This window comes from Protopterus annectens, chromosome 4.part1, assembly GCF_019279795.1.
Source record: "Protopterus annectens isolate FY-2018-M chromosome 4.part1, PAN1.0, whole genome shotgun sequence".
Classification (NCBI taxonomy): domain Eukaryota; kingdom Metazoa; phylum Chordata; order Ceratodontiformes; family Protopteridae; genus Protopterus; species Protopterus annectens.
In genome coordinates, this window is record NC_056734.1 from 124,187,690 (window position 1) to 124,209,740 (window position 22,051).

At 38.4% G+C, this 22,051-nt stretch overlaps 1 protein-coding gene across 4 annotated transcripts in view; it reads left to right on the forward strand.

Annotated features, from left to right (window-relative positions):
• The window catches only part of COPB2 (COPI coat complex subunit beta 2), a 1,357,654-nt gene that overhangs the window by 716,222 nt on the left and 619,381 nt on the right, over nt 1-22,051 (forward strand). For all 4 annotated transcript variants that reach the window (XM_044070023.1, XM_044070026.1, XM_044070024.1 and 1 more), the window contains exons 18-19: nt 1,284-1,376; nt 1,485-1,668. In XM_044070023.1, the coding sequence (XP_043925958.1) occupies nt 1,284-1,376; nt 1,485-1,668 (277 nt within the window). The remainder of the gene's footprint in view (nt 1-1,283; nt 1,377-1,484; nt 1,669-22,051) is intronic.

Sequence of the window (22,051 nt, forward strand, 5' to 3'; positions counted from 1 at the left end):
GTCCAGATTTTTTCTGGACAGTCCAGAATTAAAGGAGACTGTCACTGACATTGAAGAATGCAAGAATATGTTTGATTGAGCAGAGTAATATTGTATGACAAAACCCTCGAGGGGAAGTTAATGCACACTTCTGTTCTGCACACATTCTGCTTTCACGTACATGTCCAAAATTCTTGACATGAAAAAATTGCAGCAGTGGTTATTCTAGAGCCTTAGTTTTTAAAACCACATGTATGCTCTGTTGTCTTATTGATTCATGGATTGAGTCTGTATTGTTAGGATTTATATCATAACTGCAAACTGCACAACATCGAACGGCATTACATTGAAACCGAAACCTCGAATGCTGACAATATTGAAGCCACAGAACATCTAATTCTTACCCAGGGCAAGAATTCGGTGTGCCGTTCCGCAGCTTCACTATTTCCTCCACTGTGGTGCGATTTCGGTGTTGGTATATTTAAGTAGGGAGGTGTGGGGGTTGAAGACCCCCCACATTAGACATAGTTTTTGGTGTGCTTATGTTGTGTGTGTGTGTTTCTCGGAACAGCGGATTTTTTCCCTGGGAAAAATTAAATATTATCACATTTCGAACTCCCCAATTCAAGCTTATGGTGTTCGATATTTTGGAAGTTTGATTATGTGATATAAACCCGTATTGTTGCAGGCTAATCCCCATGTAATAATGATTGTTGGATTGCATGTATGCCCTTTTGGCCCAGGTCATTACTGAAAAGGGTCTTAGAACCAGCTCACTTACACAGTTAAAATAATAAATAAATACAGATTGGGGGATTGGGTGCGCATAATGGTTAAGATCTTAACTTCACATGTACAAGGTACAGGGTTTGAGTCTGACCGCTGGTTATTGGCTAGGTTTGTGATAGATTGCAGACTGATATCCTAGTATTTACCCATTCACCTTGTACCTTGAACCTGTGATGAATTGGCCATATCGCTACCATTCTGCCCACAGACTGTATTGATGTCATGCTGCTTCTTAAGTTGAGTCCGTGTTACCATGCTAATTCGGATTTAACTGAGATTGTTTTTGTGCATGTGTGTTCCAGTGGCATGGGTCATGGTTAAAAGGGTTTTTTGTATTGGCGCACTTACCTGTTTAACATGGAATAATAAATATTTAATTTTTATAGAGTCAAACTTTTCAGTTTTGTAAAAGTGGTGAAAGCCTTAGAATTAGTGATCCCTTTCTTGGGGTGTTTGCTCTAAGTGATATAACCATACTCATTTTATTTTTTCATTTTTTAATTTAATTTTATTAGAGTTGAACATTGCCTAGAACTACTAATTAAGACAGGACGTCTACCTGAAGCAGCATTTTTAGCCCGGACCTACCTTCCTAGCCACATTTCAAGGTACTTGCTCTGCTTTGTATGTCAGTTATGTTTTCTGCTTTAGCTCCAGATTGCCATAAAAGTACAATATACAACGTCAGATTAAAATATTTTTTTAATGTATTTTAGGGTTGTTAAACTATGGAGAGAGTCTTTATCAAAATTAAATCAAAAAGCTGCCGATTCCCTTGCTGACCCCACAGAGTATGAAAACCTGTTCCCTGGATTGAGGGATGCATTTGCAGCTGAGCTTTACTTAAAAGAAACAAGCCATGACAAACTGAGACAAGCTAAGGAATACCCACTTGTCACAGTAAGTAATTTGGTAAATGGTTTATTTTTTGTTATTGAAATAAGAAAATGAATGCTGTTTGGAATACCTCAAATCAACACTGTTGTGGTAAATCTCACTTTGCAGCTACTATTTTTTTTCTGAAATGATGCTTCAGGCAGGAGTTTGGTTAAAAAAAGCAAGTCTTCATACAGATCTATAGAAGGCATCTCCTTACTAGAAATTTGGAATGTTTGCAAGAGGAACTATAGATACAACTGTAGGGAACAAAACTGTTGACTGCTTTTTTAGCATTCTTGAAACATCAATAGTTTGTGCTGTACTTGTTGTCAGGTACGTAAAACATGTATTTTTGTTATCTAGCATACATGATTGTCTCATGAGCACATTTAAATTTTAACTTTGAAATTGCATTTTAGCAAAACTTTGGTCTGTTTGTTCTTCATTATAAATTCCTTGTTTTGCTTCATTATGGCAGTGATAATGTGATAGACCATATTTGCACTGGTATAATCCATTCCACTGCAGTATCTGTGTGTGTATAGTGCATACTTTCTTTATAGGTGCTAACCTCCATTAGTGATTAGATTTGCATCATAGTTTCATTTATTAAGCCATTCTGAGCTTGTTATCTTTTGTGGGAATTTAAAAATTCCCACATGCTTATCTATTATTTTATTCCATTTGAAATTTTGAAGGGTATCGTGTAATACATCCGTGGTGGTGCAGCGGTAGTGTTGTTGCCTCACAGCAAGAGGTTCTCCCGTTCGATTCTCGGCTGGAGTGCGGGAGTGCCTTCTGTGTGGAGTCTGCATGTCCTCCCCGCAGTTGGGTGGGCATTCAAAAGACATGCGTAAATGGGCGTGCCTTCGTTGAAGGTTGAACGTCGAGCTGGCACCTCGGCGTTCGTGAAAATCTACTGTCGATCATTAGCAGACCGGAGTTGCGCTGTGGCGACCCCTAACCGGGAAAAGCCAAAAGACAGACATTGTGTAACAAATTATTCCACAGTCTGTTAGGCCTTGCTGCAAAGAGCACTTTTGGCCAACATCAAAGATTGAAACAATACAATTTTCACAAACTTTAATCATACTTTGACTTAGGGATGTGGTCCATTCCCATCATGGTATTAGAAATCCAAAAGACATAAGGAAATTAAACCAGCAGGAAGACTGTCATCTTGTAGATGAATCATTTATAGTTGCTAGTAACAGGCATTTATTCTGGTAACCTACAGATGTGAGTATTCCTCTATTTAGGTTCATAGGTAGGTACTAGGCTATCTGCCCATTTATAAGCCTAGCCGGAATGTGTTGGCTTTCGCCGCCCCCTTAGATTAGTTCCCTGTGCCTCCATTTGTTGCAAAAGACATTTACAGGGATATTTAAAAGCAACAAACATTTTACAAAACCCATCTATTTATGCCTTTAGTGGACAGAATAATGCTAGAGATGATTCAGCTTCCCTTTATAAGTTAGTTTTTCCATTAATCTATTTTAATATTCTTTTTCTGTCACTGTGCCTGCCAGCAACCTAGCAGTCTTCATTAGTATTCATTCCATTCCACATCACTGGGGGCAAAGGTCGTTCTTGGCATGGCTGTGTTATAAGGTGAATTTCTTTTGCTGTACTGCTGAACTCTTCAGCTAGTAGAGTTTGGGCTAAATGCAGCAGTAAAGACTTGAAAAGTTAGAGGAAAAAGTCATGGGAATTTAGAAGCCTTGTAGCTGAAACACTGGTATGCCCTTAAAGGGGTCTGTGCATATATCCAGTGTGCCTTCACCACTGGAGGTTTACAGTGTTGCACAGAGAAGAGTATAACTTTACTGGGTTATGCAGTTTTTACTAAATGGTGTGATTTTTTTTTAGTTCAGTTCTACTTGTGCATATCTGTCTTGGTGGTACATGTCCTAGTTTCTTCCTGACTCTGTGTGTGATGCTTTGTACCTGGGACTTCCAGGTTCAAAGCTTGACTACAACCAGTGCAAAACTCTACAGTTTGACACCTGATGGGGGTTTCTTGATATTGTCATATTACACAGATTTTTTGGCATTTGGCAATACGGTCACTTATTACTTACAAGGTGCACTTGTTCTTGTAGCTGCCTGCTTATGCCATGTGCTGTTCCCCTGAGGCTGTTAAAGGTACCACAGATTTGTCAAGAGTCTTCTGGAAATGCTAATTTGCTTTCCAGGGGCCATAACTTTGAAACATCTTCCTTGTTTGCATGAGGCTGGCTGCAATCATCACGGGATTTAAAAAATCCCTCAGAACACATTTGTTTGAACCTTGCTTATGAGGTGTGATTTTAGTCACCAGTGTTGTTCAGTCACATTTGCCCTTCTTTGGTTTTAGTATTTATTATTGTTTATTATCTGTATTAGTACGTTTAAGCCCTTAACATTTCAGTTTGAATTTAGGTGTGGCTATAAGCATGAGTGGAAACATTATTCTGCTTCATTTGATTGTATAAACTGTGGTCAAAAGAATTTTTGAATAAGATGTGTGTAAAGATCTGTAAATATTAAATGAATTTGCATGTTGAAAGGAAGCATTAAGAAGACCATTTTTTAATAATGATAAGCAGATAAAATTTAATAGAGTGAAATCTGAAAATGCATCAAGAACGGGGAGGCAAGAATAGATGTCAGGTTTTTGGCAAGAGGTGTTAAAAGTAGTACAAAATGTAATATTTCTGAAAAAAAATGTGAAGTCCTGGGGCTAAAAGTCACAGAAAAAGAGTGCTCTGCACATTCGGTGCTACAACTAAAACCACTGGATCAAAAGCTAATGATGTGAAGTCGTAAATAAGACATGCAAGATTCTGTTTTAAATTGTAGAACTGAAGAAAGCTAGCTAACTTGATATTCTGGGTCATTTACTTTGTGCAGATCTGGAAAATGGTAAAACAAATTCACAAATTTTGGGACAGATGCTGCCTCAAAGACATCTCAAGTACTTACAGGGCCATAGCAATGATATCCTTTGCAAATGTGCTGATTTTTTACTGGGTTAAGATGTTTGCCAGAAAAATATAATATACAAATAAATGTTAATGCAATGCTAGTGATGCATGCTTCAGGGAATGTACATGTAACTAACTGGAATACTATTGAGTAGAAACTGAATCAAATCAAAGCTTCTATGTCATTAAGTAGCAGTCAGTGCCGACATAATGGGTGTAAAGCATGGTTAGTACTGTAAAGCTAGAAAAGCAAGATCTGAATAAAGTGATAAAAGCTGATCATTGCCCATTGTTTACAGCTGATGAAGTGGTTTCAACAATGTCATATGCTGAGGACTTTTTAGTACTAAATGCAAACCAGGTATTCTACTAGCTGAACAACGCACAAAATTGAGGACATTACATATGCTATTAGAAAGGTACAGATTCTGTAGACTTCTATTTTGGTAGCTCGGCAGAACAAGCAGTATTCCAACAGTGTACCATGAAATGACATTAAGCATACTATAAAAGACTGTGTCAGCCTTCAGTTAGCATAAATCGTGGTCCTTTTATGAAAATTCTTCCTAAGAAGGCTTCCTAAGGCTAAGATGCCATTGACTGTTACCAGCGTCTGTATCTCAATGAAGAAAAAATGCGTAGGTTGAGTCCATGTAAAGGGGACACACACTGCACTGCGGGGTGGGAGGGTGATACAAAAACAATGAAAAATAAAACCACATATTTATGTTCATAGCTTTCATTTAAAATTTCGCAAAAGAAAAGTGTCACTTGCTTGGTAAAGTTAGCATCATTTTCATTTGAGACATTTAAATCAGCAGATTCATAGGACTTGTACTGTTAGTGGAAGCCACTTCTTACTGTCATTGACTGCAGAGAATCTCTGAATTCAAAGCTTTGATGTGTAAACCCCCATACACAGAGTTTCACAATGAGTGTGTGTGTGTTATCTTTAAAAGGGAATCCTTGTTTTATGCCAAAAGTGGTATGTGATCTTTCATTAAACTAGTTAGCTCAACTACCAATATTTATCCTAACTACTAGAATGCTAGACAAAATTTGTTACAGCATAGACAGTTAAGACACATTCTTTCAGAAAGTGTGATCAACTCATTGCTTCCTTTATGAAAGGAAAGAAGGGCATGGGTGTTACTGAACAATCAGTGTCAAAGCAGCTCGCCCATTTTATTCCAATTTCTTGTGATAAATACAGTAAAATAATTTTAAACGCTGCATGAGATCGTCGTGCAAGAACTGCAACTACATCTACAGAATAATTTAGAAATGTTTTCACTTGTAGCATATGAGAAGCAGCATTTTGGACTACAGTCAGTGCATTCCCTAAACACTGAGCTAGGAAGTCATTCTTGGGCTAGTGTGGGTTTTAGCGCACACAAGATATAGAGGGATATTGTCAGTTTACTATAAGCAGCCTTTTACCTTAAATTCTACCCAAGTAATATATTTGCTGACTTCCGAAGCAAGCTAGTACAGTTATGTGAAGATCCCTCCTTGGCATTAAATCTTAAAGTAGAGGCCATCGTAGCAGTAAAGGTACTGTAGCAGCTTGTTGTACTTCAAGTAATAACGCAGTTCATTAACAAAAATTAAATATAAAAATTGCTTTCTTTCAAAAAGTATGGGGAGTAACAAAAAGAAACCCAGTCACAAATGCACTTTGTCCATATAAGTCCTTACAATCCAGTCCATTTTCAACAACACGCACAATCTTTCCAAAGTTCATTCCAGTCTGTCCCCTTTTCTGTCAAGAAAATGTCAGTACTCCATTGTAGTGACTACATATTTTTTATCCCTAAAGTCTGCCAGTAAAATATATGGTATTTACAGATGCCAATCTTTTCTTTTCAACAGGCAGAGGCAATTCCATCTGTTTTTTAGAGAACAACAGTTCCTATCCCTTTTCGGGAGACCTTCACATTGCGCTCGTAGCTTCTTTTGAGTTTTGTGAATCATAGAGGTGTGGGCTCAGATCTAGTATGGACATCTGAAGTAGAAGATTTCCTTCCATTTCACTGTTGCAGTATTCATAACATTAGGGATCCCCTGCCTAGGGCAACCCAACGTCCAGCCAGAATACCAAAGCTTTAGGTTGCTTTAAGGTATGCCGTACGTCACACATATGTTGCTTGCATAGTGTAGGGTATAAAGGTGACTTCTGGACGTACCATCCACAGAACTTCTTTGCTGCCAGTCCAAATGCCATCTCTTCATCATCGATCTGAACACCTATGTTCCATTGCTGATTTCACTGAGTTGTTGCAGATAAGTGTCCCATTGAGGTTCTTTTTTACTTGTCTTTTCTTTTTGTTGCTTGTGAGGTTTCATGTCATCCAAGAAGGGTAAATGCCAGTGTGGGAGATAGGTTCCACATAAAGACTGCCACAAACAGTGTCTGTTTTGCCTTGGCGGCTCTCTCGACCATATGTCCTGTTCCACGTCTCAGACTTTTGTACCTAAAACCTTGCATAGTAGGCTTTCTTCTCTGCGCTGTATCTTGAGAATCAGTGTCTTAAACTTCTCACAAAAAATATGATGTAGGGAATTTCCTGCCCTGAGGCACAGCTGTCAGGGAAGAACACCAAGAAGCCTAGGCCAGAATGTTCCACTGTTCAGCCTCTGACAGATGTCTCTTCTGAGGTGAGTGAATGGCTGGAGGTTCGCCCGGCTTTGTTGTCAGATTCCTAGACTTGTCTAATGCCTTTAACACAGTTTGTCACAGCAAAAGTACAGTTGTGCAAAATCTTACCATAATGGTAGATGTCCTTCTCTTCATTGTTGCAGTATTCATAACATTAAGGATCCCCTGCCTAGGGCAGACTGATGTCCAGCCAGTATACCAAAGCCTTGCGTTGTTTAAGGTACACCATATGTCACGCACGTGCTCCTCGCATAGCACAGGGCATAAAGTTGACGTCCAAGTGTACCATCCCCCAAACTGAAAGCCCCTGTCTGTCTGAGGAGGAAGAAAACCCTTAATTAATTTTTCTGTCCTCTCCAGTGGCATAGTCCAGCTTTCAAGGTTGTGGAAAGGGCCATGACTGCTCCAAGAAGACAGTTGCATGCACAGAGTTCAGATCCATCAAAACACCTAATGGACCCCGTGGCTCATTCCTCTCATGCGAGTCTGCTTGAACAGTTAGAACCTATAGGCTTCAAGACAGATCGACATTCAAGCTCCCATTCTGATTCCGATTTGTCTCCATCAGAACCCCAGAGACATTCTCTGAGAAAGCAAACGGAAGCACATAGACTACTCACCTGAGTCTGTCACTTAGGACATGGATTTGGATGAGGGAGAAGGATCCCCAGATCCAACTTTGGAAGGCATCACATTTGGGGACATCCTAGAATTGGTGATGGTCCACTGAAACTCCTCCAGATGAGTACGTTTTTCCTTGAAGACTTTGGGCATGGCTCATCTGCGTCCTGAGTGGTCCCCTCTCTTGATGCTTTGATAGATGTCCTAGCACAAAGAGGTTGGAAGGACCTTGATGTTATAGAGCCAGTCCACAGAAGCCTAGTAGCTCCAAAGGACAGAAAACACTGATCTGAAGGTCCTCCAGTAGATGTCATGATGGTAACAGCAGCCAGGAAGAAAGGACTATCTGAAGAAAGTTCTTCTGTCCATCCACCTAACCAAGAGTCCAGGGTGTTGGACAGGCTAGGGAAACAGTTTTAAGCTTCAGCGAGTTTTGCACTTAAGTTGCTGAATTACCTTGCTCGTTTGGTTCATTTCCAAAAGGACTTAATCAAGGAGATATCAAAGTCTCTTTTGGGTAACTTACCATCAGTCATCCAAAAGACGGTTGATACCCAAATGTCTGTCGTATAATTTACTTCTAATGTTGCAATGTAACTGCTATCAAACGCACCAGATGTCACATCAAGAGCAACTGGTACAGCATTATCATTCGTTACCATACCAATATGTGGCTTTGTGACTTTGCAGAAAGCTTCAAGGCATTCTTTATTGATGTCTCTTTGAATGGTTCTGCACTTTTTAGACCCAAGGTAAGAGATACAAAGAGTGAACAATACAAAAATACCTTGTGTGCAGTAGGAATTAGTGTCTCCACTCCAAAAACAACTATTCCAGAAATCAAAGGAGAGGTAAGAAAATGTGGTTCAGGAAATCGCAATATTTTCACCACCTCACTTCTGAGGATAACCCTCCCAGAAGCAGAGGAGGCGGCAACTCAAATGGACATCACCCAGAGGCAGAGGTGTTCCATAGTCCCTTCACTGAGAAACCCTACCAGCATCCCTAAAGGGTTACCTGGCTGCTGCACTCTGGAGGCATTCTGGGGGGGAGGGGCCTAACCTTACACCGTCAACCCTAGCAGATCATCTCTTTGATTTCATGGGTGTTGAGGATAATCTTTTAATACAAAAAGCAGCAGCAAAGCTTTCGGGTCTACACCCTTCCTCAATGCTAAATACAAAATCAAAAACACATGAGTTAGAGTTTAAATAGGAGCCAAGAAAAGTCATGTGATCACAGCCAGCCGATCAAATGACAACATATAAAATCACAAACAAGTTATTTTAAAAAATACAGAATTTAAAAGTAACACAGAAGCACATATAAAAAAATAAATAAATAAAACACAAAATATTGTTAAGGGACACGTATAGAAAATCTTTACAATCAAAATTTACTCTGCTGTAGCCTCAGTAGAATGGGCTTTAAGGTAACAGCAGTATTAAGGCCAGGTGGATGATCAGCAGCTAGTCTCAAAATCCATTCATATTCCTTGACTTCTAAGAAATTATTAATATCACCACCTCTCAGAGACATATGGACCGTGTCTACAACCCTAAATGTAAACCTATGCATGCTACCACAAGGTAAAATGTGCTTATAAAGTGCATTCTTATCATTATTCCTCCTGATCTCAGACTTATGTTCAATAATACGGTCTTTTAGTCTTCTTGTGGTCTTTCCTACATAGAATGAAGTACATTGGAGGCAAGTAGCCAAATAAACCACATTAGTACTAACACAGTGAGCAAACAGCTTAAAGTTGTAGACACGTCCAGTAACAGGGTGGGTGAAAATATCACTGCCTTTACCTAGAATATCATCACAGCAAGTGCAGTCCATACAACAAAATGTACCCACCCTTGTACTAAGTTGTGGGATGCATTTACGGCTAAAATCTTTATAGCACAATCTACTTTTCAAATTTCTCAAGTTCCTATAAGAGAAGAAGGGTTTGGAATCTAACACATTCCTAACATCAGACGATGCCATCAAAATTACCCAATTCTTTTCAGTAATGTGCTTAACTGCCTGGGTATTAATATTAAACGTTGTCACATATCTAACTTTCTGTGAACCCTCCACGTCAGTCTCCCTGCGCATATATGTATCAGATTCGCTTAGCATACTGAAAGTTGGTTTAAGTGACACAGCTCTATCTCTTGCAGTTTTATCCATTGTATCACAGAGAAATGTTGAATCATAACTACTGTAGAAAGTCCATCTTCATATCCTCCATCTCTTTTAAAAAAACACCATCATCTGTATTAAGCCGACTGGCTGTACTAAACTGCGCAGTGACTATCCCTTTAAATATGTGCGGAGCATGCATGCTGTTCCTATGAAGGTATCTACCAGCACATACTTCGTTCTTATGTATACTTGTACAAATTAAACCCTCCTTTAGTTCTATACATAAATCCAAAAAGGTAATACTGGTTTCAGAGTATATCATTTTAAACTCAAGAAATGTAGTTGTACTATTCAAATAATCTAAATAGGTGTACAGATCACCGATAGACCCCTTCCAGATAAGAAAGCAATCATCAACAAAACGCTGATAGAAGCAAACATTGTTGTTAAACAAATTGGCACCACTACACACATATTTGGCATAGGTATTGGCAACAGATGTGCCCATTGCAACACCAGTGAGTTGTAGCAAAAAACTTCTCATCAAACAAAAAGACATTCCTAGTGAGAACCCTGCCCAGTTTTTCCACAGCTGTATGGGCTGCCCAAAATACATAAATGTCTATGTAATCCTCCCAAAGAGGGTGGGGGTAAAAAAGTTGTGTTTGCCTTGTTGTAAGCACAAGGTGCAGGGTTTGGTCTCACAAAGGGATTGGCTAGCTTAAAAAAAGTCAAAGGGCAGTTAGCTTAGTACAATCTATGAACCTATGAACCTATGAGACCAATTGTATCTGGCAATGGTTGGTTAACAGAACCAATCTCTATTTATCTACAGAGGCAACTGCACCCTTTTTTGTTAGGTTGTGAGAAATGTGCTAAAAGACACGACGGATTTCATCTTGAAACTTATGAAGTGGTATGATAGTCTAAATGTCACAGAGTTATCTCAGGGTGAATATTTATTTGTTACCCTTGATATTTCATCCTTGTTTACAGTGATCCCTAACGACCTTGGAATTGAGTCCATCAGAGAGTTTTTGACTAGCATGGCTACTATGCCTGCTAGACAGAGAATATTTGCTCTTTATTAGATTTGGTTCTCACTACGAATGTCTTTTTGTTTGAGAATTTTTTTCTACAACTCACTGGTGTTGCAATGGGCACATCTGTGGCCAATAGCTATGCCAATCTGGTTCTCCATCAGTGGGAAACCAAATATGTGTGTACTGATGCCAATTTGTTAAACAATGTTTGCTTCTATCAGCATTTTGTTGATGATTGCTTTCTTATCTGGAAGGGGTCTATCGGTGATCTGTACACTTATTTAGATTATTTGAATGGTACAACTACATTTCTTGAGTTTAAAATGATATACTGTGAAACCAGTATTACCTTTTTGGATTTATGTATATAACTAAAGGAGGGTTTAATTTGTACAAGTATACATAGGAAAGAAGTATGTGCTGGGTAGATATCGTCATAGGAACAGCATGCATGCTCCGCACATATTTAAAGGGATAGTCACTGTGCAGTTTAGTAGAGCCAGTCGGCTTAATACAGATGATGGAGCTTTTTTTAAAACAGATGGAGGATATGAAGATGGACTTTCTACACCGTGGTTATGATTCAACATTTCTCTGTGATACAATGGGTAAAATTGCAATTGATAGGGCTGCGTCACTTAAACCAACTTTCAGTATGCTAAGCGAATCTGATACATATATGCGCAGGGAGACTGACGTGGGGGGTTCACATTGAGATAGATATGTGACAACATTTAATACTAATACCCAGGCAGTTAAGCACATTATTGAAAAGAATTGGGTAATTTTGATGGCATCGTCTGATGTTAGGAATGTGTTAGATTCCAAACCCTTCTTCTCTTATAGGAACTTGAGAAATTTGAAAAGTAGATTGTGCTATAAAGATTTTAGCCATAAACACATCCCACAACGTAGTACAAGGGTGGGTACATTTTATTGTATGGACTGCACTTGCTGTGATGATATTCTAGGTAAAGGCAGTGATACTTTCACCCACCCTGTTACTGGACGTGTCTACAACTTTAAGCTGTTTGCTAACTGTATTAGTACTAATGTGGTTTATTTGGCTACTTGCCTCCAATGTACTTCATTCTATGTAGGAAAGATCACGAGAAGACTAAAAGACCGTATTATTGAACATAAGTCTGAGATCAGGAGGAATAATGATAAGAATGCACTTTATAAACACATTTTATCTTGTGGTAGCATGCATAGGTTTACATTTAGGGTTGTAGACACGGTCCATATGTCGGTCCATATGTCTCTGAGAGGTGGTGATATTTAATAATTTCTTAGCAGTCAAGGAATATGAGTGGATTTTGAGACTAGCTGCTGATCATCCACCTGGCCTTAATACTGCTGTTACCTTAAAGCCCATTTTACTGAGGCTACAGCAGAGTAAATTTTGATTGTAAAAAAAAATTTTCTATATATGTCCCTTAACAATATTTTTTGTACAGGACTCATATGATTTTTTAGGGAAGATAAAAGATATCCACTGGTGCGAAAATATGTATTTTATTACGGTAGATGTAGTGAGTCTCTACACCAATATTTCGCATACTTTGGGGTTAGAAGCTATAAAATTCTTTTTGAAGGATAGCCCTAAAACATATTATATTTTGGAATTGGTGGAATTTTGTTTAATGAACAATTTTTTTGAATTTAATGACACCCTTTATAGACAAGTAACAGGTACTGCTATGGGGGCGGCGTTTGCGCCAGCCTATGCTAACCTGTTTATGGGGCTATTTGAAAATGAACATCTTTACAGGTTGCCCTTTTTCCAAAAGAATGTTCTAAGATATTTTAGATTTATTGATGACCTAATTTTCATTTGTCATGGTGACAGGGATACATCAGATAATTTCATTGATGAATTAAATAACAACAGATTTGGCATAAAATTTAGTGATATACAGCAGGGAAATCAGGTTAATTTTTTAGATGTTTCGCTTAAGGGTAATAATGGCTTTCCTATATATACCAGCATTCATAGAAAATTTGATGAAATAAGCTGGAAAATGTGGGGAGATAGTTGTCACCCCCCTCATACATTGTCAGCTATCCCCTATGGGGAGTTTCTTAGAATAAAAAGACTTAATTCTGATATTAATATGGCTTATAATGAGGCTTATAAAGTGGCCAAGATATTTAAAGCTAGAGGGTATAACCCAGATAATGTAGAAAATAGTTTATATAGAGTGTTTAAACATAGTGAAGGCACTATTAGAACAAATAACTATGTGGGTAGTAACAAATGTAATACTGACCAGGAGAGAATGTTTTTTGTTACAAAGTACACTAACTTCTCTACAATTGGTAATAAAATGATTATGGAATATTGAACTTCATTAAGAAAGATGTCACATCATTAAAAATATAAAATTAATGACATCATACAAAAAGGGAAAAGTATACAGGATTTTTGATACACAGTATTTATAAAAGCCCTGTATTAATGGATTAAATGTTGTTCAGAATTTGGGAACATTCCTTGTGGAAAGTGCTCTATATGTAAATATGTTGTGAATGAGGTGGATAAAATAAATGGCAAAATCTTCACTACAAAAGCTAAATATACATGTATGAGCAAGGGTGTTGTTTATGTTATATTTTGTGATTGTAAAAAATATTATATTGGAGAAACAAAAAGAATGTTAGCAGATAGGATTAAAGAACACATTAGAGATGTTAAAAATAATAAAAATACTAGTCCTATTGCTGAACATTTTAATTCTGTACATCATGGAAATATTGAAAATATAAAAGTGTCTATTTTGGAACATGTTCCATTATATTATAATGATGTTGATAGGCAAAAAAATATGTTAAGACAAAAGGAATGCATTTTGATTATGAAATTTGGGACTTTGCAACCACATGGAATGAACAGAGAATGTAACTGGCAATGTCTTGTTTAAGACTATGACTTTAAATATATTTAGTATGTGATTTGATTGTTTAATTATATAATTGATTAATTACTTGTTCTTTTGTATATATTGCAAGTGTTTTATGAGTTTTACTGTTTTACTCTGTAAAGGCTGTTGGCCGAGGCGCTAGAGAAAGAACTTGTTCAACAAAATAAATTTTATTGGAAGGTAGAGCTGGGACTCACTGTTGGTCTTTGTTGTTTATACATATATTTCTTGTTTGCTGTTGTTTGATTATGACCAGTGAGTCCATGTGCTCCTTTCCTAGAATATTTAGAGAGACTGGCATGGAAATGTTTAATCGGAATGGAGAAAATACCAATCGCTCCAGTAATTTATCTAATGACACTGGTACATCAACTGTTAAGAATGCAGCACCAGAAGCCATAGGAGATTCAGGCTTTGGCATTATAAAGAAATGGGAAAATTTAAGGAAAAGAACGACTACAAATCCTTTTGCTATGGTAGGCAAAAAGAATATTATTTCTGATAATCCAGATGTACAGGACTTGTGTTCTAAACTTGAAAGACTGATTTTTAAAGAAACATCTACTTTCTATAATATTGGTAACCTTGAAAGATATATTGAACTGGACATAACACCTAGAGGGCTAAGGTCTATTAAGAATCCATCTACACCATTTGACCTTACCAATGAAGTAGAAGTTAAGTTTCATGAACGATGGATAGCAGCTGCACATCGGTGTAGTTTAGAATGGGTGTCAATTCTGATTGAAAGAGACAATATGAAAAAAGACAAACTTGTAGTGGAAACTAAACAAGTTTGTGAACAGCTGGTAAATATTACATCAAATAGTACATTAGAAAATTTTCTTTCAGGTATTAATACTAAATTAAGCAGTTATGAAAAAGATCTAGTGGAAAGAAAAATCCAAAAAGGTAATACTGGTTTCAGAGTATATCATTTTAAACTCAAGAAATGTAGTTGTACTATTCAAATAATCTAAATAGGTGTACAGATCACCAATAGACCCCTTCCAAATAAGAAAGCAATCGTCAACAAAACGCTGATAGAAGCAAACATTGTTGTTAAACAAGTTGGCACCACTACACACATATTTGGCATAGGTATTGGCCACAGATGTGCCCATTGCAACACCAGTGAGTTGTAGAAAAAAACTTCTCATCAAACAAAAAGACATTCCTAGTGAGAACCCTGCCCAGTTGTTCCACAGCTGTATGGGCTGCCCAAAATACATAAATGTCTATGTAATCCTCCCAAGGGTTGGGAGGGTGGCCTAAAGGTTAAGGTGTTTGCCTTGTAAGCACAAGGTGCAGGGTTTGAGTCTCACAAGGGATAATTGGCTAAGCTTAAAATGGCTCGCAAGGGCAGTTAGCTTAGTACTAATCTATGAACCTATGAACCTATGAGACCAATTGTATCTGGCAATGGTTGGTTAATAGAACCAATCTCTATTTATCTACAGAGGCAACTGCACCCTTTTTTGTTAGGTTGTGAGAAATGTGCTAAAAGACACGACAGATTTCATCTTGAAACTTAGGAAGTGGTATGATAGTCTAAATATCACGGAGTTATCTCAGGGTGAATATTTATTTGTTACCCTTGATATTTCATCCTTGTTTACAGTGATCCCTAACTACCTTGGAATTGAGTCCATCAGAGAGTTTTTGACTAGCATGGCTACTATGCCTGCCAGACAGAGAATATTTGCTCTTTATTAGATTTGGTTCTCACTACGAATGTCTTTTTGTTTGAGAATTTTTTTCTACAACTCACTGGTGTTGCAATGGGCACATCTGTGGCCAATAGCTATGCCAATCTGGTTCTCCATCAGTGGGAAACCAAATATGTGTGTACTGATGCCAATTTGTTAAACAATGTTTGCTTCTATCAGCATTTTGTTGATGATTGCTTTCTTATCTGGAAGGGGTCTATCGGTGATCTGTACACTTATTTAGATTATTTGAATGGTACAACTACATTTCTTGAGTTTAAAATGATATACTGAAACCAGTATTACCTTTTTGGTTATGTATATAACTAAAGGAGGGTTTAATTTGTACAAGTATATAGGAAAGAAGTATGTGCTGGTAGATATCTTCATAGGAACAGCATGCATGCTCCGCATTATATTTAAAGGGATAGTCACTGTGCAGTTTAGTAGAGCCAGTCGGCTTAATACAGATGATGGAGCTTTTTAAAACAGATGGAGGATATGAAGATGGACTTTCTACCGTGGTTATGATTCAACATTTCTGTGATACAATGGGTAAAATTGCAATTGATAGGGCTGTGCCACCAAACCAACTTTCAGTATGCTGTTTAATCTGATACATATATGCAGGGAGACTGACGGGGGTTCACATTGAGATAGATATGTGACAGCATTTAATACTAATACCCAGGCAGTTAAGCACTATTAGAACAAATAACTATGTGGGTAATTTTGATGTAATACTGACCAGGAGAGAATGTTTTTGTTACAAACCTAACTTCTTCTACAATTGGTAATAAAATGATTATGGAATATTGAACTTCATTAAGAAATATGTGCTATCATTAAAAATATAAAATTAATGACATCATACAAAAAGGAAAAGTATACAGGATTTTTGATACACAGTATTTATAAAAAGCCCTGTATTAATGGATTAAATGTTGTTCAGAATTTGGGATTCCTTGTGGAAAGTGCTCTATATGTAAATATGTTGTGAATGAGGTGTAAAATAAATGGCAAAATCTTCACTACAAAAGCTAAATATACATGTATGAGCAAGGGTGTTGTTTATGTTATATTTTGTGATTGTAAAAATATTATTGGAGAAACAAAAAGAATGTTAGCAGATAGGATTAAAGAACACATTAGAGATGTTAAAAATAATAAAAATACTAGTCCTATTGCTGAACATTTTAATTCTGTACATCAGGAGGAATATTGAAAATATAAAAGTGTCTATTTTGGAACATGTTCCATTATATTATAATGATGTTGATAGGCAAAAAAATATGTTAAGACAAAAGGAATGCATTTTGATTATGAAATTTGGGACTTTGCAACCACATGGAATGAACAGAGAATGTAACTGGCAATGTCTTGTTTAAGACTATGACTTTAAATATATTTAGTATGTGATTTGATTGTTTAATTATATAATTGATTAATTACTTGTTCTTTTGTATATATTGCAAGTGTTTTATGAGTTTTACTGTTTTACTCTGTAAAGGCTGTTAGGCGCTAGAGAACTTGTTCAACAAAATAAATTTTATTGGAAGGTAGAGCTGGGACTCACTGTTGGTCTTTGTTGTTTATACAAATATTTTTGTGTGTTTTGTTTTTTTTTAATATATGTGCTTCTATGTTACTTTTAAATTTTGTATTTTTTAAAATAACCTGTTTGTGATTTTATATGTTGTTTTCATTTGATCGGCTGGCTGCGATCACATGACTTTTCTTGGCTCCTATTTAAACTCTAACTCATGTGTTTTTGATTTTGTATTTAGCATTGAGGAAGGGTGTAGACCCGAAAGCTTTGCTGCTGCTTTTTGTATTAAAAGTTTTTCTTAATGTGGTTGTATACTACTGTTGCTTTTTTGTTTCCAGTACTACAGTGGGTGCTTGTTCTGGATGTTGAGGATAATCACCAGGGGCTATACCATTCCTTTTTTTTTCTTTTATCCCTCAACGAAAAGATTAAAGATTCCCGATAGTCCACCCGATCAATTGGAATCAGTAGCAACAGAAGTTTCAGAGCTTGCTAGAAAAGAATCATCCAGCAGGTCCCCCCAGACCAGTTAGAATCCAGAGTCTATTCCAGGTTATTTTTAGTTATGAAGAAGGCTGGGGACTTGCGACCAATATTGGACCTTAGCCACCTTGATCATTTGTCAAACAGATGAAATTCCAGATGGTCACAGTACAGTCCATATTACATCTTGAGGAATAATGATTTGATGTGCTTTGTAGATCTCCAAGATGCCTACTACTGTATCAGGATTCAAAGGCAATCCAGGAAATTGGCTCCCAGCTGGAAATGGAGCAATCATTACCACTTCAGAGCACTGCATTTCAGTCTCACCACAGCCCCTGGTTGTTCACCAAGATTATTGTAGTAGTGGCAGCTCACCTTACAACTGCAGTGAATCCAAGTCTTCCTATATCTGGACAATTGGCTCCTAACTGCTGCCTCCAGGGATCTACTGCTACAGTACCAAGCATTTCTACTCAGTCTTGCAGATCAGTTAGGAATGGCCATCAGATATATGAAGGACAAACACCACCCCCAACACAGAATTCATAGGGTATAGGATCAGCACAATTTAATGAATTGCTAAACTCCCAACAGCAAGAATACTGTCATTGAGGGTGGCTTCTCAGGTAGTTAAGCATCCTCGCCCACAAGCAAGATTGATTCCTCATTTATTCACTCTGAAGGCTTCTACCATCACCTTATTACCACAAGCAAGATACCACATAAGGATGTTACAGTGGATGCTGTCTGTTCACTGGTCAGAGTCTCCATCCCCTCCACACAAGAATCAATCTCATTCAAATATGCAGAAAACATACAAGTTGGTGGATAATTTTTCCATCAGTGGCAGAAGGGAGACCCTTCTGTCCACTAATTCCCCATGCCACAGTAACCACGGATGCTTCCCTTTAATTGAAGTGTTCATGGCACTTGGGTCACATGTGGAGGCCAAACTTCACAGTGTCTTGGAGAACAGTCCCCCTGGCGATGCAAGTTTTCCAGGACTTAGCCATCCAGTCAGTGTGTCAGTAGTGTATGGCACCTCAGCAAACAAGAAGAAACACATTCATATCTTCCTTGCTGGAAGGCCATGTGAGTCTGGCAGTGGGCAATATCTTCTCATCATTTTCTGGTTGCAACACACATTCCTGGGACGTCGAATGTACTAGTGAACAAGTTGAGCAGGTGTATCCTATTACTTCCGGAGTGGTCTCTTAAACAGTGGCAACTGAGATTTTCAGCCGCTGGGGCCAAATGAGTTGTGACCTCTTTGCCTCAGACCCTAAAATGCAGCAGATGATGTTTGTGTTTCACTGTTGCAGTCATTACATTTGGGTAATCTGCTGGCAGGTTGCCCTCAGTCAGCCTGATTAACAGAGTCTTCGGTTCTGCGTCGGTTGCTGTCCCTTCTTCCATGACGTCAGGGGGTATAAAACATGCAGCAGACACTATTATATCAGTCTTTCTTGCCGCACGGTGCCCGAAGCAGAAGCAGTTCATAAGTGCCAGTCGGCCAACCTCTGAAATTTTCGTTTTCGAGTTTCAGAACCGAAGTCTTCAACTAAAGCTAAGTACCCCATTGGGGAAACTTTTTCTTGCTCCTTACCAATGTCAGTAAAAGTTAGTAATTGCATTACTTGTGGGAAGCAAATACCTCATAAGGATTTTCATTTGTACTGTATTCTTTGCCTAGGCCCTGATCATAACGTACCTTACTGTCGGTTTTGTGCTAGATTTAATCAACGCACTATTAAACGTCGGTATATTTTTGCTTCTAAATATTTTGGTTCACGATTTAACTATCCAGAAATGACGTCAGTTAGCAATCCGACTACAGGAATAACTAAAAAACGCAAAGAAAAAGACAGACCATCGAGGTCCAAAACTGACTATGCTTCTCCAAAGCCAGTCGCTAGTTCGCAGGTACTCAGTGAGGCACTTTCGCAGCCCCTGATACCCGTTACTTTTGATTCGCAGACCTCTACTGAGACCCATTCAGAGTCCGGTATGCACAGAGATGCTTTAAGTATTGAACCCGCAGATGTCTCTACCTTAGATGGGTCCGGAGCCGCTGTGCAGGCACGGGCTTCTGACTGTGTTTTCAGGCCTAAAGATTTGTATATTAAACCAATGCCATCTTTAAAACTAAGGCCAAAGTCTACTACTATGTCTAAAAAAAGCAATGCTTGGGCCACGTGGGCAGGCCCCTATGCCTAAAAAACAAATGATCAAAATGGCTGAAGATTTAATTACCTTGATCAGGAGTAGCCAACCCCCTCCTGCTAAGAGGCCTAGGCAAGGCACTGACTATGACTCCTCAAATCAGGAATCTATTTCTTCTGATTCTTCTGCTAAACAGGATTTATCTATACCTAATTATGAGGACTCAGATGCAGAAGATTCCATCCCTTCTGCTTCTCCCCCAGAGGATTTCTCTTTTGGAGAAACTTTACATACCTTAAGGGAACATTTCCACTGGGAAAGTCAGGATTTCTCTGAATCAAAAATGAGACTTAGGGATTTTCTTCTTCTGCCTCAGCATTGTCCTTTGGCTATACCTCCTGTTCTAGATTTTGTTGATGATGTTTTTTCAGAATCTAGTATGACTCCTGATTCTCTGCCTCCGGCTGCTAGTAAGCCAGACAGATACTACAGGGTTCCTGACTCCTACAAATTCCTTTTCAAAAACCCTTCTGCTGATCCTGAAACCATTTATCAAGGTCCCAAGGGCGTTAAGGCCTCTGCTGCTAAAAATCCTACCCCTTCTGATGGAGATTCCAGGGCGCTGGATAGATGGGGTAAGAAGGTTTACACGTCTGCAACCTTGGCAATCAGGGCTTTAAACTGTCAATTTCATATGCTTAAATATCAACAGCATGTCATGGGACTACTTAAACAGAAAATTATGTTGATTTCTGACTGTTTGGAAAATAAAGAGTTGCAGGATGTATTACATTCTGCTGAACAAGTTGGAAAACATACTTTGCAGTGTGGTTTCGATTCTTTGGAGGCCTCTTGCAGGGCTGCTGTAACTGGATCTGTGATAAGAAGGCATGCTTGGCTCAAAGAGCAAAATCTGCCTGACCATGTTAAAGTAAAATTGTTGGATGCTCCTTTACAACAGGACAGTCTCTTTGGTAATAAGGCTAAAGAAGTTTTTTAAAAAAGATGGAAGATAAAGCTAAATCTATGCAAACTGCGAAAGATTTCTTACAAGTGCAGCCTCCCAGATTTAGCAGGCACTGGCCTACTAAGAACTGGTCCTTTCCAGTAACCTCGAGAGCCGCTCAAGTCAAATCCAGACATTCCAAAGGCTCCAGGTTTCAGTCGCAAGGAACTTTTAGAATAAAACAATGGGGTGCCTCCACCTCCAAATCTGGAAGCAACAAGGCACCTCCTTATGGTAAACAGTCTCAATGACTTTCCTCTGCAATCACCAAGCACTTACCTTTTGGCCGCCCATCTAGGGGGAAAACTGGCACTTCATGCACAAAACTGGCAACTGATTTCCCAGGACAACTGGGTTTTAAATATAGTATCCCAGGGATACAGATTTCATTTCCACATGTTGCCAATCCTAAACGGATGGCCAGATCTGCCTCCGAATCAGTGGGCAGAGGCCCAGAAACAAGTCTGTCCCTCATGAATGTGGGGGCTATTCAACCAGTACCAGAAGAGGAAAAGGGACAAAGTTTCTATTCGACTTTTCCTGGTACCCAGAAAAGACAAATCATGGTGTCCAATTCTGGACTTATCCACTCTAAATACATTTCTGGACATTCCAAAATTCAAGATGCTGACTCTTCAACAGTTGCTACCTATGCTAGGCAAAGATGCCTGGTTGGTAACTCTAGACTTAAAAAAGGCTTACCTGCATATCCCAATCAGGGAATCTTGCAGAAGACATCTCCGCTTCAAAGCAGGCTACTTGCATTACCAGTTCTCTGCACTGCCCTTTGGCTTATCTACTGAGCCCAGAGTCTTCACAAAGTGCCTGGCTCCAGTAATCGCATTTTGCAGGCAAAGAAATATTCAAATATATCCATACCTGGACGATTGTCTAATTCAGGCAGAAAACAAGGACATTCTTCTAAAGCATCTGGCTTTTATAAAAAAAAATTACATTCCTGGGTGCAAGCTTGAATACAACTGCCCAGATGACTTACCTCACACCAGAAAAGCAAATTCAATTGGTGACTTACTTCAAACAGGTGGCCGCAAAAACCCTGCTATCTGCAAGGCAAATTCCACAAGCCTTGGGGTTCATGGCCTCCTGCATTCTTCTAATTCCATATGCAAGACTGCATATGA